Genomic DNA, 17,107 nt, shown 5'->3' on the forward strand with positions numbered 1-17,107 from the left:
TGATATAAACCTCGACTTCCCTGACAGATCCAACCGCGACGAATATCGACGGCGTGAGACGGTTGCGAGGAAATTAAAGAGTTCGTCTTAATTCTATTCGGCTCGAAAATAAACTCCTTGCGATCGAATATACCCCTCTCTCTCGTCCTTCTTCCGGATCGGATCATGCGATACGATCGCACGACACGATTGTACGAATCTTTTCCGATTCTCCTTCATCGAAGCGATCTTGTTGGACGACGACGAAGATAAAGAAAATAATAATCCGAGAAGAAGGAGAGTTGTAAGATCGGTTATTAAAAGGGATAAAAAGAGAAAATCCCTCGAGCGATACGTCCCATCGCCAACCGATAAACGGAAAACGGGAAGAAGCAAGTCGATAAAAAATGCCACACGATCCACAGATCACGACAAATACAGGTTTATAGAACGAACAGGTGTGACTCTCTTCGCTGAGGAAAGTAGGCGATGCCGCGTTGGTAAATCAATCGCGAGATAGTAAATCGTCGCGTAGGGTATTAATCTCGTGCCAGACCGAGGCGACCTACCCGTAAAAGGGTCCAAAGAAGGAGAAAAGATGACTGAATCGAAACGCGAGCGACGCGTCGACTACAACGACTTTGAGCTATTCTTCGATTTCGTTTCGACAACGTCGGCTATGGGAAACGAAAGAAAAGAAAGCGACGGAAATTTCGTTTTGCGATGCACCGCACGTGTCCTTTCTAATCAAGAGATTACCGTAGACGCAGTAGGTTGCAAACATCGCTTCTCCTTCGTTCTATTAATACCGTACGGCGAAGAGACCGACTTCGGGTTCGGCGAGTCCGGAGAATCGAAAGAAAAATAATCGCGATTTATTGAAATAACGCGCGAGATGAAAGAGAAGATACCCGTGAGTTTATTAATTTTATCCGCGCGATACGTTTATTATTTCGAAAAGATGGAAGAAGAGAACGTAAATCGCGCGCCTCTTTACGCGTCTCGAGATCAGAAGAATTTTTATTAAATCAAGGAACCGCGACGCGTTGAGACGCAATGACTTTTCTCCGATACGAAGTCTTTGGAAACGATGTCAAGCTGGGCGACGAGAAGGATCTCGACGCGACCAAACGATTCGTCGTTTAATATCCCTCTAAATCGGCCGATACTCTTCTACCTAAGTACCTTACTAACGTCGCGTTCGAAAGGAGACCAATTAATTGGAAATACGGATGAAAGACGAAGGAGATACAGCAACGGGGAGTCGATTGAAATAACTAACAAAGAACATCCCGAGGGATCTTTCTCGAAGGAGATAAATTCCATCTATTAGGTATGGAAAAGCTTAGGTATATCATATTTTAAGCAAGAAAGCAATATCTACGAAGTCGAGATGCCATTCCGATTCTCGTTTGTCTGCCACTGTCCAATATCGACGGAATATTTAACGAGCTAGCGAGCTCGAGGGAGGAGATTTTCTGCATGTCAGTCACGTGCCTTCCAACATCCGGTCATAGCTTCCTGCCGGTGCGCATCTCCTTCAGGATTGGCGCCTATTTTTGTATTTCGTTCGATCGTCCTCTCGGCCTCGTCGAGACGTACCAACTCTCGGGGTACTTTCGATAACGATTCACCGGGAATACGAGCGACGTTACGTTCGCGACATGTCGGATCGTAAAAATATCGGTGTATACGTGATACCGATTTGTATCGAATTAATCGTGGTTGCCTCTGGTAATCCGGTTTCAATCAATTTCAATCTCGCCCCATCCCACGCGAGGAACAAGATTTTAACGTGTCCCCCACACGAATTCCACGACGCGAGCTAGGCGTGGTTTACCATTATCGTCGTAAACCTTTCCCTTCTCTATACGACGTAGCATTCCGCTCGGTGACAATTGAAAGAAAAAGAAAAAATGCTTCTTCACTTTTAAAGGTACATATTTGTATTATTCAAAGTCGCAGAAACGCGCGTCTGCGTATTCAAGCTTTTACGCGAAAGCCCCGTGTATATAGGAAAGAACGAACACACCCTTTGTACTCTCCTCTTTGATAACCGCTTCGTCGTTAAGGTAAAATGGTTTATCTCGGCAGCACGCGGGGCATTTCGAGAGAAAAAGAAAGGAAGAAAAAAAGAAAAGAAAAAGTGCACCGGTCGTCGTCTATCGCAATGACCCATATTTTTCGTTTCATACGCCGCTTTCGCATACGTTTACGTACGCCGCCGTGGCGATATCGTTTAACCTCCTATGTTATAAAACACGTTTATTGACTAAATATCGCTCGACGATAATGATGCTCCGCGCAACGAGGTCGTCTTTATTATATCGTTCGACAATCCGTATCGCTTCGCGGATTTTCTTAAAAATATGCGTATATTTAGAAATTATCGTTCTACCCAAGACTTCGTTTATGAATAGAGAGTATGTATTTGCCAAACGGGTCGAAACAAGAGTCGCGTTCAAACCTCGTAGCGCCAATGTATTTTCAAATTGAAATCTGTCATGGCGGCTGATATTTATCAAATATCGCAGATCCGAACGATATACGACGCTCGTCGTTGCGTGTCGTGTCGCTCCCTTCTTTCTCCGTTGATCGAGGAAGAGTTTTCTTTGCCCTTAAATTACACGACCTTACGCGCAGAAACGTGCCTTCACTACGCGTTAAAATTGGACCGGAGAAAATGCCGGAGACGCGATATCGTAAAGAATCAGGGTGAAAGCATGACGAAAGGAAAAAAAGGAAAAAGGATTCGGTCGATGTCGCGCGTTACAAAATATAACGCACGTTCAACGTCGATGCCCAAATACGGCAAGGGATATAATCGACGGAGCACAACTTCGAGTTGGGTCTACGTGCGTGCGTGCGTGCGTACGTACGTAACTACGACAGGCAGATTCTGAAATTTTCTTACCTGATTTTCGAAACGTCTTCTTCGACTTTTCGACGATCTCCGATATCACCGTCAAGATCCTCTTGAATTTTCACTTTCGCGGGACAAAGCGATCCTCGAACGAACACTTTCGAATAGTCCTCGAATATCGATGACGAACCGAGCGTAAAAAATGCTTTAACGCGGTTGCAACAGATATCGCCATTTTCCAGGTACATTCGTAAACGCTATCGCGATCGTTGCGCCATCTTTGAAGACACGCGAAACTGTGCACCATAAGTTGGTATACTTTAAGAGCAACCATTTCAAATTAAAACGTTTCGTGGAGAACGTTTGTTTTCGTCGGCGTAACTACGACAAACGATTTAATAATTTCTCACCTAAAAGCTTTGCCCCTACGATTCGACTCGATGCGATGCGATTCATTTCGAAACGATACTTTTCGTCGGCTCGACGGATAAAATCACGGTTGATCGGCAGAACTCTCAAGTTTATCCGCGAAGTAAAAATAAAGATATAAATATTTACGAAACCAAATCTGTGAGAATAAATTTCTTGAAACAAGTAAGACGATACAGCCTCCTTGTGGAACATTACCCGTACGCTACCTCGGGACAAACGTAACTCCATCCGCCATCTATCGAAACTATTCGCCAAAGAGATGGCGTTGCTTTCTATCATCATGTCCCGCGCGCTTTCGTTACAGCCGGTGCGTGCCGTTTCCTGCCGTAGTCTATTTTGCGATCTTACTTCGAAGATATCGTTAAAAGTTGCGAAGATGGGCGTGACGGTGTAAGTTTATCGCATCTCACGAATGTCGTCTTTCACGTACCCTTTCTTATTTTGTATGTTTCCTTGTAACGTTTATCGCGTTGCTTTATGTTATGTGTCGAGGTCTTAGAGGTTAGGTCGCCATAATATGTTTACGAAGATCGATTTTTTAGTATTTAATGTCGTTATAACTCGAGCGAATAATCGGTAGAACAATCTCGGCCTTTTCTATTCGATAAGATATCACGCCGATTTGATTTAAATCGCAGCAAACGGTAACAAACTTTTCACTTGCGTTCTCAGCCTGCAGCAATTTCCGATGACGGAAAACAGAACAGGTCCGCAGACGATAGAGTTTCTGACGAAAAGAATAGTTGCCCTTGGAGCCGTACAATCTGGACAATTTCTCGTCGATTGTGAAACTTACATGTCGGTTCCGCAATTGGGTGAGTCTTACCTTTTACATCATATTCCAACTTTTCGAATTCAACCGATTACCCGCCAAATATTTCGGACAATGTAGTACGAATTGTAACGTCCAGATGGCCGTGCGGGAATAAAACGTTGTGCGTTTATTAATTACATTTCAAAGCTGAAAAAGGACTGATCATAAATATCATCGTCAAAAAAATTAATTATTAACGCGATACGTACTACGTTCCATTTAAGCATGCGAGTCAACGCCGATGTTTCTGTAATTAGCAAAAAAACCGCATAAAAAAAAAAAAGAAAAAAAGCAAAGAAAAAACCGTAAAGTGGCAATAGGATTGGAGACTTTAAGATATATTTTCATATATATTTACACTGCACACTCTGCATATCGCACGTTAGTTATGTTGAACATTCAAAATCTAATGTCCGATATTGGAATATTTCTGACAAGGCACTTTTACCGTCGTCGTATCTGATCGAACGCTCGTATACGAGATATGAACTTTCCTTCGTTAGAATTAGGATTTTCAGGTGATAATCGATCGAGCGAACAAAATTGGGATACATGCTGTTATCTACGACCTTTACAACGGGGACATTTTATCGGTAATAATTAAGGATAAATGCGACTGATTTGGAAAATCGTTTCTGTTACGTTAAACTGTCGCTTGTCAAGGTTAAAGAAAAAGAAGATAATATGTGTTATCGGTTATGTTTGTTTCTTCTTATTTTGGCATTTATAATATGTGTATATGATTTCTCTATAGAAACACGTAATATCTTGGTTCCACTTGGTTAGCGATCGTATATCCAGCTTTATCATTCAATAACGAAATTAATGATCTTTTAGAGAATCTTTCTAACTAAACTCTCGCTTAAGTACATGTTTTATACGTAACACAGATAAACGCATATCTTTTACCGTACCGATGTTAGAAGCGTCTCCGACGTTCGGCAATATCAACGATTATTTTCTTTTCTCTCAACACAACAATTGCTCTCTCTCTCTCTCTCTCTCTCTTTTCATTTTCATTTTTTGCGTAAAATACGATTAGCTCCCAAGTCGACGACCAATCCTTAAATTTCCGATTAAATCGAATTTATTTCTTATTTCTAGTAATACCGATGCCACCATCCCTTTCTTCCTTAAACTCCAACGAGATTTTAATAACATTCGAAATCAACAATTATTTCTAAAAGTGTGTAGAAAACGAAAGAAAAAAGTCATCGATCGAGGACGCCATCGTTCGAAAAAGAATCAGCCACGCGTTAGAGACATCTTCTAATTCGATGATCGGAGTTAAAGCTCGCTTATGCTTCGAATACTCGCACACAGTCTTATTTTCATCGAGCGTGTGTGTATGTGTGTGTGTTCATGTCGCAACCTTTCACTGTGATATTCCTGTGTTTTCTTTTATCCTTTTCTCGTAGATTAAATACTCTATCGAGGTACAAACAAACTACACCTAGGCGTCATTACAAAAATATTAAATCTAGCAAGCGAAGCTACCCTTTTTGAAGTAGGATTTTGTATATATATATATTTTTTTTTTCATTGTTTTGGAAAATACCTTGTCGGACATTTCTTTTCTTTTTTTTTCTTCTTTTGTTTTTTTTCCTTGTCTCTGACAGCTCATAGATGCGTAAATTTATATATTTATATGTATATGTATGTATATAATCACGTATATGTGTCTGACGGCCAGCGCTCTTTCTCTCTAATGTTTATTGTCGATTATTTCTCTGAATCTCTATCATCTTATTGTCACCGAGTTACTTTTGCTCGTACGGAATCTCTCTCTCTCTCTCTCTCTCTCTCTCTCTCTCTCTATTTCGACCTAATCTCGTCGCAAAGACGTTTCGAGTTTTAGAATACGCTCGAGTAACGCGCGATCGTTTGTATAGCTTGTTTCTTCTATCCGATAAGCTAGTCTTCGGCACCTATTTCGATTATTCGATAGCGTGCATTTTCAAGCGAGTTTCATTGCTAGAAAGTGACTTGCAAATACGTCGTTACCTTTACGGCGCGTACATATGACGTGTCGTGTATGTATATACGTATGTATGCATGTATAATACATAAATGGATGCGTACAAAGGGGCGTGAAACTTGATACGACGCCTATAATATCCTCGACTAATTTACATTCTCTATGTGTGCGGTAATACGACGCTTTGTTTCCGATTCAAACTCTATCGTACCGCCAAGAGTATTACAATAAACCTTCAATTCACGAAAGTGCACAGTGCAGATATATTTTATGTATAATTATATATGTCGCGTGTACTATGTATGTGGTATGTGTGTGATATATATATATTTTTTTCATTTTTTTTTCTTTTGTTTTCGTTTGTTCCTTTATCAGGCTCGACGTTGACTACGGGAAAGAAATGACAATAACACTCGCTTTAGATTACGCAATAGTCACTCCAAGTCCGCAAATTGTGCCTTTGGCACGAATAAGAATTATCATTGGTACGGCGCAAAGAATACTAAAGAACGGGATGGTCGAAAATCTGTATGTACACACTGTATGTATAGATCTCTAAAGTCGATTCTCTTAAGCTACGCGTGCACTCGTTTAACGAGCATTGCACTTGCGCTATATCTTAATCGTAGAAATTTTATTCGATACTACGTCCAAGCCCTTCAGCATCGTAGGATATTAATACAGGTTTCTTTTGTCTTTTCTTACCCCTTAAGTACACAGTGATTTAACACCCTGCAAATTTTACTTTGACAAGATATGTTTGCCCGAGAGATCATTCTTTTCTTTTCTTTTTCAAGATACGCGTGAATTTTTTCAATCGATTATATAACATTTTCTTCGCATTCCACTCGATCGAGAGAGACAGAGAGAAAGTCACTCTTGATCGAGGGCAATTTCTTTCCCGACGAGCTAGCGATATGTCTTTGCTTCGAGTCATTCACTGTGCCTGCACCGGTCAGACAAGACGCGTCCAATGGATCTTAAAATCGTTCGAGATCGATTCGAACGGTTTTGCAATTGCACGGACGCAACCCTTTATAGAAATCTTATTGTTCAAAGCTTCGGATCGATCCGAGCTTTGTCTACAAAAGCACCGCTAGTATATCATTTCCGATAGGTATTTTTATCGATTAGTTTAAGTACGCGAAATCGTAATACGCGCTTCACAGACTTCCATTTCGTTAGAATATTGGATATGGCAAGGATATGACTTATATACTTGGATATACATAGATATAAATGATTACGGAAGTATAAGAAGTTTTTTACTCGACGACCGCAAGGAGAAAGACAACGCGATATATTCTATCGTGTCCGACGAGTGAGTAAGGAAGCATCGAAATCCTTTTTCCTTGTCTTTACCTTTCTTCTTTTCTTTATATCTTCTTTACATCTTCTCTCTCGCAGAACAACGAAATATCTTTCTCCGTTTCGAAGACTAGGCCTTTGATCACGATCGCAGATTCTTCTGCGTAACACAACGTCGGTCGTATATTGAAAATCCTTTTTCGCGACGTTTCAACGGCTAATATTGTTTTTCTTTTTTCTTTTCTTTTTTTTTGTATTTTTTTTTCTACAGACTATATAAAAATATCAAATACAGATACAGATTTTCTTTCTAACTCTCATCTCACGTTAATCTCTCGCGAGACGGAGAACGGAAGGTTGTGTTCACATTGCACGAATCCTTAGTTTCGATTTGACAAAATCTTATAAAAATATTATATCGTTAAATGGCAGCTAAACGTAGGTAGACTTTTAGAAGAAAGTAAACATTAGGCTTATCAACTCTCTCTCTCTCTCTCTCGCTCTCTCGCTCTCTATCTAAATGCAATGGAAATTACAGCTGAAGAATAAATCGTATATACCTATGTACGTATGTTCTCGAATATATACGCATACGCAGTACTTTACAAAATTTTATTCTTCGAGTTCTAAACCTAGAGATCAAACGAATTTGGCAACGATCGATATATGTGTGTATATGTATCATATACTTATGTATATATTGTCGATAAATTTTGTTTACTTGTTGCTCCCACACTCGTGCGAATACGTATGTACATGCGTGGGTAAATATTGGATACGTTATATACAATACTCCGATATGCGATATAGATGTAAGAAAGATAATAAGTATGCGCGTGTGTATACAGACGTATCTATCTACAGATATTGTCGTAATTAAGTCATTGACTCGCAGATCGAGTCACGAGGATGAGACCAGAGCCATTTATTATTCCCTTTTTCTTCGATAATAACAAACGCGTGCCCTTTTGCACCTTAGTAATTAACATATATTTTCTCTAATAAAGCCAGGCAACGCGAGTACGTAGCTCAGGTCTCCTCTCTGGTAAAAATTGATTGTAAATAGAAAGATTCTTATAATCGGCTACGAATCGTCCGATTATATTGGAACAAAAATACGAAATGTTTTGCGAGTCCTACGTATCCTAATTATCGATCTAATCGTCTATCCTTTTATTTTTTTGTTTTCTCTTTTAGTCTATCCATAGATTTCGTCTCGGAAGAATCTCTTCGCAAATCGCGCGATTCGTCGAATTTATTTCTTAACAATAATCACCTCTAAATCATCTCTATTCTTTATATACATTATTCGCGTATGTGTTTACAAATATACACGTAGTAGGTACACGAGATTTTTAAGTATTATCGTCTCGGCATAATATTGTCGCGTTTTTCGAGGAAGGCACGATGCATGGAAGTTCTGCCTTTTGTTCTAGCGCAAATCTCTTTAGGTGTGTGTGTGTGTGTGTGTGTGTGTGTGTCTACATGTATAGTACGTATATCTTTCGGTTTTTCGTTCCGCACGTACGTTCGTCTCGTAGTAAAGAAAGAAAAAAGACAAATACGTATACCGCAACTATCGAGTCCAAAGAAAATTGCTAAACGTTTGAAAAAGGGGTTGAAAATAAAGTTCAGCTCGATATGGTAGTAATTATCTTTAAGCGTTCTCGCGAATCTTTCGCTCGTCTCGAAGGAACTTGACTCGTTTCGAGTAATTTAGAGGAACTCCTCGCAGAGCAAACGTCGAATGAAAATAAGAAATATTTTAACTTTGTATTTTCTCGGAGCTTCTCGTTCGCAGTCCCCGTGAAATGATCACAAATAACATGTCTTGTAATAAATAAAAGCTACGGTGTCCTTTCCAAAGGTTCTACACTCTCTCTCGTAGTGCACCTGTCCCGGCTCGTAACGGCCTCCCCGAGGATATCTTTCCATCCTCGCTAAATTTCTACAAAACTTCAAATAGTCGTCCTCGGGCAAAGGATCCACCGGGGGGTCCCGTAGTCTTCTCTGACGATAAACGTCGGCCGGTCTGTCATCCCTCGAACGCGTTCTCGTTTTCGGGAAGGAGGCCACGGTTGAATTTCCTATTCTCTCCTCGAGCTCGAAATCCGTTAAATCCTGGAGACTCTTCGGGTATCCGCGTAGCTCCTCCAGGGAGTTATAAGGTTGATCCTTGAAATTAATGGTCCTGCTACGCCTCGGCAGAGTGGAACAGTACGGTCTTTCGTCTCTCTGGTAACCGATGCCATTTCTCAGGATCGGCTTAGCACCGTTTACGTTTCTCGATGGGTCTTTCCAAGCGTCAGACCGATCATCGTATTCCTCCTCGCGATAGTTACGTCTTTTCGGTCTACGAGGCAACTGCGTCTCGGAGGTGTAACGTACGCGATCGTTCGGCTTTGATTCTCTCGAAACTAATGTCTCCCCGCGATCGTTATTATCAACGCTCGTTATTCCGTCGTAATATCGATCCTGCTCGTAGATTCTCGTTTTACCATAAACTCCTTTCTTTATGTCCCCATTGACTTTGCTCGAGGAGAGAACGTTGTTCGGGTAACGAGTAGTTTCGTAGAGGCTTTGCCTTTGAACCGGCGGTAGAAATCCACGTGATTGCATAAAGTTCTCCACGTTTTTCCCTATCCTGTTGGTTTTCTCGGCGAATATGCCACAGTACTCGGACAAGGAACGATGACTCCCTCTGGTTATTCCACGGACAGAGTTACTAGTCATCGATGGCCCGGCCGAAGGTAGAGCAACTTGATCGGCGCTATATATTTCTCGAGGATCGTGCTCATTCGGATAAGCACCGCTCGGTAAAGGCTTGCTCGCCTTTTCGAGATTCGACAGACCTCCCGTCAAGGAGGCCTTATACTACCGTGCCTGTGCGTAGTCCGGATTCATCTCGTCCAACTGTTTGCCCTTCGTCTCGGGCACGCAATAGACGACGAAACAAAGTCCGCAGACGGCCATTGCTGCGTAGAACCAAAAGGCTCCGTGTAATCCGAGAACCTGACGACAACGAAATGATAGAAGAACTTGAAGAAAGGAAGAAATTTCTTTTTCTATTTTCTAAGCTTAGAGTCCAACGGGACGAGACTTTGAGCTTATCGGTAAAAAAAAAAAAAAAAAATAAATAAATAAATAACGAATGAAAAATCGACTCACTTGCTGAAAATCCATAAAGAGTTTGATGCCGCAGAAGGCGCAAAAGTAGCTGAAGCTGGTACTGATGCTAGAGCCGATACCGCGATACTCCAGCGGGAAAAGTTCACCAATCAATAGCCAGGAAATTGGCGATATGCCCAGGGCTAGGGCGGTCGTGAAGACCAGTACACAGAGCAACGGTATCCAGTCGTGTTCGCCGGTAGGCACCGCGGAATCGGAGTAGCCCAGATTTTGGGTTTGGGACACGTAATAGGCGTAACTACCAAAACCGGCCAACGCTAACGACATGAGAACGGTACTGGCAATCAGGAGCGGTAATCTGCCTACTATGTCGATTAGGAAACCCGACAACAAGGATGCCAATAATTGGACGAAACCGATCGCTATTGTTGCTCCGTGAGGATTCATTCCGCCCAATGTCTGACGAAATATGATGACGGCGTAGTAATTGAACGCATTTGCTCCGGAAAATCTTTGAAAGAACATCAGTCCGCAAGTTATGGCGATCGGCTTGTAAAGTCGTGGCGTCAGCATGCTGCTCTTTAGCGTCAGTCCGTATTGCTTCGCTCTGGACGCCAGTATGTTCGTCTTGATCACCTGAAAAACGTATTCTCGTATATATTTTATAAATATGACATTTCGACGTAACGCTTTTTTTTTCCAGATATGATCCGTCCTAAAGCAGCTTATTTTTTCATAGGTGTTTATTATCGTTGATACTCGTGTGTATCGCGTACGAGCGTTAAAAGGCGAATCGAACAGGCCGATGAGAGAGCTTTTGAAGATCTCATTTACCTTTGTGATAATCGATGTAAAAAAGATTGAAAAAGGCACCTGTAGCTCGTGTCTTATGTCCACTTGTTCGCCTCGTAACCACTGCAAGCTGCTCGCTGCCTCCTCGTCCTTTCCATTCAAAACGAGATACGATGGTGTTTCGGGTATAAAGAGCGTTCCCAAAAAGAGCATCGACGGTGCGACGGCCACCAAGAGTGCACTCTGTCGCCAATTCAAATACGTTCCGGCTATGTAAGAGAGCAAGACGCCGACGTGACCCAGCACCTTTAACATCGCCGACAGGCACCCTCTGATGCCTGGCATTGAGATTTCCGAAATGTATACCTAAAAACGAACAAACAGGAACGTCGTGTTTTACAGTTCTTTTTCTTTTTCTTTTTTTACAGTATGACGTGTCGTGAACCACGTTTTAAAGGAACGATCGTACTCATTTTTATTTGACTAACATCGTAAAGATATCGCAATTGAAAAGAAGCTTTTAAAAAGTAGAATCGTCGTTCGACAGTTTAAAGAACATTCGTAAAATCGTCGGATTTTATTAGATCACTTACTTGGGCGACCATCGTAATAACGGAACAAAACAGTCCACCGAGGAAACTCGTGCAATAGACGACTTCTACGCAAGGTGCGACACCCGTAAGTATCCATGCGGCAGCCAAGGGTAAGGACGTAACACGTAGGGCTACGCGTCGGCCTCTCCTCATTATCCAATTACCGATCATGGCGCCGCACCAAGCGCCCAACATGGACAAGGATGCGACCCATGAGGCCTCCTGCGTCGTCACCGAGAAAACCGCCCTGCGAAAGGTCGAAAACATATTAGCTCCTTGGGTGGATCGAACGACAATTTATTCGAGCAAAACGCTTAAAGTAGCCTAGCATTAAAGACTCGCTTCTAATACCGATCTACGTATCGCTAGTTTTCTTCGTTCCATCGGGAATTACTTCGACGTGGGAGGTAAACTTTCGAAACGAGCATGAAAGACCTGTCCGATTCCTTCCCGCAAGGTTCGCTTAAAAGCGCGAATGAAACTTGGTAAGAGCTCCATTTCCGATGGGAAAATAGGGAAATTTGTTGATTCTGAGGATCGAATCGAGCACGGGTACGCGTGTCCTACGCGTACATGAATGCGCCATTAAGTGCACAAGTGACAGCGCCAGTCAAGCTGATATTTATGCCGATAACACACGGCGAATGCGATCCGTCGGATTCGTCTGTGTACGTGTACGTTACGTACGTACGCACGCACTTATATATCGCACGTTTATATTTTCTTGCTTCCGCTTACGATTTTTCGACAATTTTCCTAGACAAGTATCAAACGGATTTCGATTAAAATGACTCGGTTGAAGAAAGTATCGGCGCCTTTCTACTCCTTTGGCGTTTCTTTTGCAAAGATCTATATTTAGTAAAAGTAGGGCGAGTGTTTCTGAGAAGCTTCTTCTCTATGGACGACGTCCGTATAGAGATGCCCCGATGTCGATCTTTCGTAAGGCGTTCGCGGAAAATCTTCCAAGGTAGATAGAATTATATCACGAATCTCATTTGCAGTCGGAACGTAGCGGCGTACCTTCGATCGTTTCAGGATAGAATGAATGGGAAAGAGAGTTGCACTTTTGAAGATAAAAAAGGAAAGTAAAGGAAAATACGTCTTCTTTCTCCCCGAGATAAATAGATGCGTACGTAGTAATGTATTACTAGCTGCGATAAGATGTTTATCGCGATATAATCGACTTTCTAAAACGCTCCTCTTTCGGATATCTCTTTGTCAGCGTCGAGAATAATGTGTAGAGGGTGGAGCCGGCGGATAGCCGAGCACGATAAATAATAGCGTTGCAGATGCGACGGCAAGGATGTGCCGGGTCATACTCTTTGAATCTGTGTCGCATTCTTATGATAATGCTCCTTTAAAGTACTTGAATGAACTACTACGGACCGGTTGCGCCATTCCAATTCGCGGCAAGAAGCGGTGGTGGTAATCATTAGACCGAAAGAAAACGTTCCGGAACGACGTTAATGAATTTTACATTAACACGACTCACCACGTATCGTTGTTGGACGATTGATAGAGAGGAGGCGGTTGTTTGTCCAGGATAGAATCCAATGCAGGCGAGGTGTAGCCTTTCGCCAAGCCAGAGGACAACGTTCCCATGGAAAGCGCCAGGGTCGCCAAAACCTTCCAGACAGAAAATTACGTAGCTATTAATAGTCGAGGAAAGAGATATAAATAGCCTGGAGGTAATCGTTTCACGTACGATCGACGAATCGATTCGACGTTTTTTTCCGAATGGAAATTCGATCGTTATTGTTACGCACGTACGTATTGTTACGGGAGGACGTCGACGACGACGACGGCGGCGACGGCGACGACGGCGACGACGACGACGACGACGACGACGACTCATGTAACTTTAAGACGCGCCTCTCTACTATTCCTCCTTTTAACTTGATTCGCTTATTCGTTGGTATCTTTGTGGATTCGTATTAATCAGGGGCGTAGTGGTAACAATGGGTGCAGAGTCATTCTTCGACTCGAACGATTACTCGACGACGCATATATTTGCTATGTAAGTTGCAACGCGCACTTAGTAATCTTCTCCTTCGTTCGGTTCGTATAATAAAGCAATGTCATCGAAAGGGGATTGCTTTTTTCTTGTCTACGTCATTCGAAACGTTCCAGTCGTACGCTAGTAGACGATGCACGATAAACATTTTTAACGAAGCAACCAATGTACTTTTCCCGACGACGTACCAACTTATATAAATATCGCGGGTTACTTCGTTTTTATCTTTTCGTCGAAAAGTACGTGGAATTCGCGCGCCGAGGGCGCATGTCATTGCGATAACAATGTCGAAGAAAATTCGTCCATCGATGTCGTCGATGGAATACGCGTAGAAATCTGTGTGTCTACAAATACGTATGTATATCGTAGCTGTACCTATGGACAGATACCACGTTTATGGTACGATGTAGTACCGGGATATCGTGAATTTGTATTGCTACGAGTTGCAACCGGCGGACAAATTGCTAGCCGCAAATTGAAAGCCAAGCTCGACCCCTTGCGAGGAATACTAAACATTTCATGTGGACCGCGTGCTTGTGCAGTTACGTAGACACGAGCAGTATGCAACGACCCTTTTACACGTATGCAAGAAAACACGATTGCCCCGAGTATATGACAACGAATATGTCCGCGATTCATCTTCGTTTTCAGTTTTTTTCCTTTTATCGAACAACTTCGCCAACGCTTTCTATTCGACGTTGAAACAACCTGGGGATGAGAACACCGGTCTCTAGCAGAAAATCTGTTTGGATTTCTCGCGTTAGCGCGGAACAGGTGATAATAACCGGATCGAGTAGCATGCGCTCGACCTTAGACCCCGACTGACCTTTCTGCTCTTCTCGCCACATTCGCGTTCAAGCGATGCCCCCGATGCCGATACCTTCTCTCTTCCTTTGCGACTCTGCCGAGAGTTATACGGGGTGACGTAACTTGTTCGCGATTCGCTACTCACTTTCGTTTTCTAAACCATTCGTGCATTTTTATTTAATCGCTTACGTAAACCTGAAAAATACGTATCTACGTATTTACGCGTATCTCTTTCTCGGTTTATATACCTGATGTATTTTCCTCTCCATTAGGAATACCTTTTTAAAGTACGAACCTCGTAAATTAACGAGGAGTATTCGGCACGATAATGAAAGTTTCCGTAATCTCTTCGGTGCACCGTAATTTTAAATATTGCGCGACTGCAGCCGAGCGTGTGATAATATTACACGAAAGTACTTCACCCGAGTAAAACGGAGAGAGACACCACGTAGTTTCAAGACGAAAGACTCAGCGTACCGTGGCCTGACAACGAAAATAAAATGCTCCTACGAGTAGCGCTTCGACTCCATAACTCTGGAACGCGGAACTCTGGAAATTGGAATGGAAGTGGTTCCGGTGTCTTCGTTCATCTTGCATCTCTTTAGTCGTTGATGGAAAATTATTAAGAGAAATTATTAACTGTACAAATATAGCTCGTGCACATGTAGCTGAACTATTCCAACGTTATTTAAAAATCGTTTTTTGAAAGATCTTTCGATAGTTCTTCGATTTATTATCCCGCATCAAGGGAGTGCCGACAAATGATACAAAGGGAGGGATTGAGAAAGGGGCTAGGTTATGGTATTTATTAACGCTTAGAATTTTCACACGATCGATAACCGATAAAAAGATGGACGACCGTGCCTACGCACCATTGTTCTTAGTACTTGAAAGGAAAGGTTAGAGTGCGGTCAGCGAACAAAAAATCGCAATACTACGTATTGTAGTATTATGTTTGCTATGTCTAGAGAGAATAATCTCGATCGAGAGACTATGCAAATTTCAAACTGATTCTTGCTCTAGGTCAAGGTCCGATCAAATATTTGCGTAGGCCGTTCCTTACTCGCATAAACAGCTTAGATCGGATACAATTAGTGGGTATACTTTTCGTACGAATTAATGTTACACGGTAAACGTTACGTCAGCGATCGAATCCTCATCTCTGGAAGCAAAATGTGAATCGTTTTTTATATCGAGGAGCTCGAGCTTGTAAGGAAACTTGTTTAAAATGCCGTAAAGAGAGTTCGAAAAAAGGAAGTTCGGAAGCGGACGGTCAAGAAGAGTCTCGGACCGTCCGCATCGATGCACACGTCGAACGCTCGCTTCCTATCCCTTCGGCGACCTCGACACGTCGATGCATTCGCGTATGTATCTACACTTTTACGCGCGCGTGCTATACACCGAATGCCGTGAAATATCGACAGAATTTTTATAACAGGTGCGATCGACACTGACTTTATGGATTGCCACGGAAACTTGGCTACAAAAAATCGCTAGCTGGCACGCTCTCTCTTTTTCTATTCGAGTTATTTTCATGAAAAAAGTTTTGAGAACACGTACGTGCAGAGGTTCGAAAGGCAAGAAAAATGTAAAAGGCGTTGCTCGCTCGTGTTCACAATCGTGCGAGCATACGGGAAGCCAGAACGAATCGGTCGTTAGTTCTAGGCGAACGTTTAGAGGCAAGAAATTTTAAAGAACGTTAAACGATTTTCCGTGTGGCAGATAAAACGTTTGGCAAAAAGTAAGGTCGACATTTTCGAAGGAAATCCTCGTTTCGTACGTTTCTCTGACCGTCGTCGTTTCTTCTTATGCGGCGCAGCTGAACGTTAAAAGCTCGTTTGCATGGAGTCGAGCCAATACTCTCGGTGCACTTTCCAAGTGCAAGGATGTGCTTCGAGAGAGTTTGGTACATAGCTCCGAGGAAGCTATTAACTATGATTCGGTCACTCGATCTCGTCCAGTCTTTCATTGAATCGGAGAGGAAAAAAGAAAAGAGAACGGTGGCGTGACGACGACGACGACGACGAAGCGAAACGATCGATCGATCGATAAAAAATTCGGTTCGGCAGTCAACGAGTTAAAGTTATTACCCGTGCGTGCAAGCAAAGAGTATAAAGTCCAGGAAGAGAGTAGGCGCTTAAGAAATTCTTGGACAGTCTCTCAAAGATTACGGATAACGAAAGACAAAGTCTGGACGATGGTGGTCGAAGGCCTTTGCGCACAAAAGAACGCCCAAGCTACTCGATATGCATTTTAAGCCGAACCACTCAATTAAGCTCCGCTATCCCTCCCGTATTTGCATATCAATATGGCCGGGTGCCAAGAAAGTAAGCTTCCCTCTACGGCTCGATTCGGATTATACGAAAATCCTCGGACGTGCGATTAAACGGCTCTCTCT

The 17,107-nt window shown here is 42.5% G+C and overlaps 3 protein-coding genes across 10 annotated transcripts in view; 1 reads left to right on the top strand and 2 right to left on the bottom strand.

The window, feature by feature from the left end:
* The window catches only part of LOC127071596 (dystroglycan 1-like), a 51,026-nt gene extending 47,960 nt beyond the window's left edge, over positions 1-3,066 (bottom strand). Inside the window, exon 1 of the mRNA XM_051011053.1 lies at positions 2,894-3,066. The gene's annotated coding sequence lies outside the window, so the exon portion shown is untranslated. The remainder of the gene's footprint in view (positions 1-2,893) is intronic.
* The window catches only part of LOC127071603 (mediator of RNA polymerase II transcription subunit 20), an 88,099-nt gene that overhangs the window by 21,547 nt on the left and 49,445 nt on the right, over positions 1-17,107 (top strand). Inside the window, exons 1-2 of one of the 2 annotated variants that reach the window (XM_051011075.1) lie at positions 3,539-3,664; positions 3,947-4,089. In XM_051011075.1, the coding sequence (XP_050867032.1) occupies positions 3,555-3,664; positions 3,947-4,089 (253 nt within the window). In that variant the 5' untranslated portion in view covers positions 3,539-3,554. Of the gene's footprint in view, positions 1-3,538; positions 3,665-3,946; positions 4,090-17,107 lie in introns of those variants that run through there. The other variant, XM_051011076.1, reaches the window with a different exon arrangement.
* Positions 4,772-17,107, bottom strand: part of LOC127071599 (facilitated trehalose transporter Tret1-2 homolog) — a 53,200-nt gene continuing 40,864 nt past the window's right edge. For all 7 annotated transcript variants that reach the window (XM_051011064.1, XM_051011063.1, XM_051011067.1 and 4 more), the window contains 5 exons: positions 13,381-13,514; positions 11,889-12,135; positions 11,377-11,661; positions 10,543-11,139; positions 4,772-10,386 (listed from right to left, as the gene is read on the bottom strand). In XM_051011064.1, the coding sequence (XP_050867021.1) occupies positions 10,249-10,386; positions 10,543-11,139; positions 11,377-11,661; positions 11,889-12,135; positions 13,381-13,514 (1,401 nt within the window). In that variant the 3' untranslated portion in view covers positions 4,772-10,248. The remainder of the gene's footprint in view (positions 10,387-10,542; positions 11,140-11,376; positions 11,662-11,888; positions 12,136-13,380; positions 13,515-17,107) is intronic.

The sequence above is a fragment of the Vespula vulgaris genome, chromosome 22 (assembly GCF_905475345.1).
Source record: "Vespula vulgaris chromosome 22, iyVesVulg1.1, whole genome shotgun sequence".
NCBI lineage: Eukaryota > Metazoa > Arthropoda > Insecta > Hymenoptera > Vespidae > Vespula > Vespula vulgaris.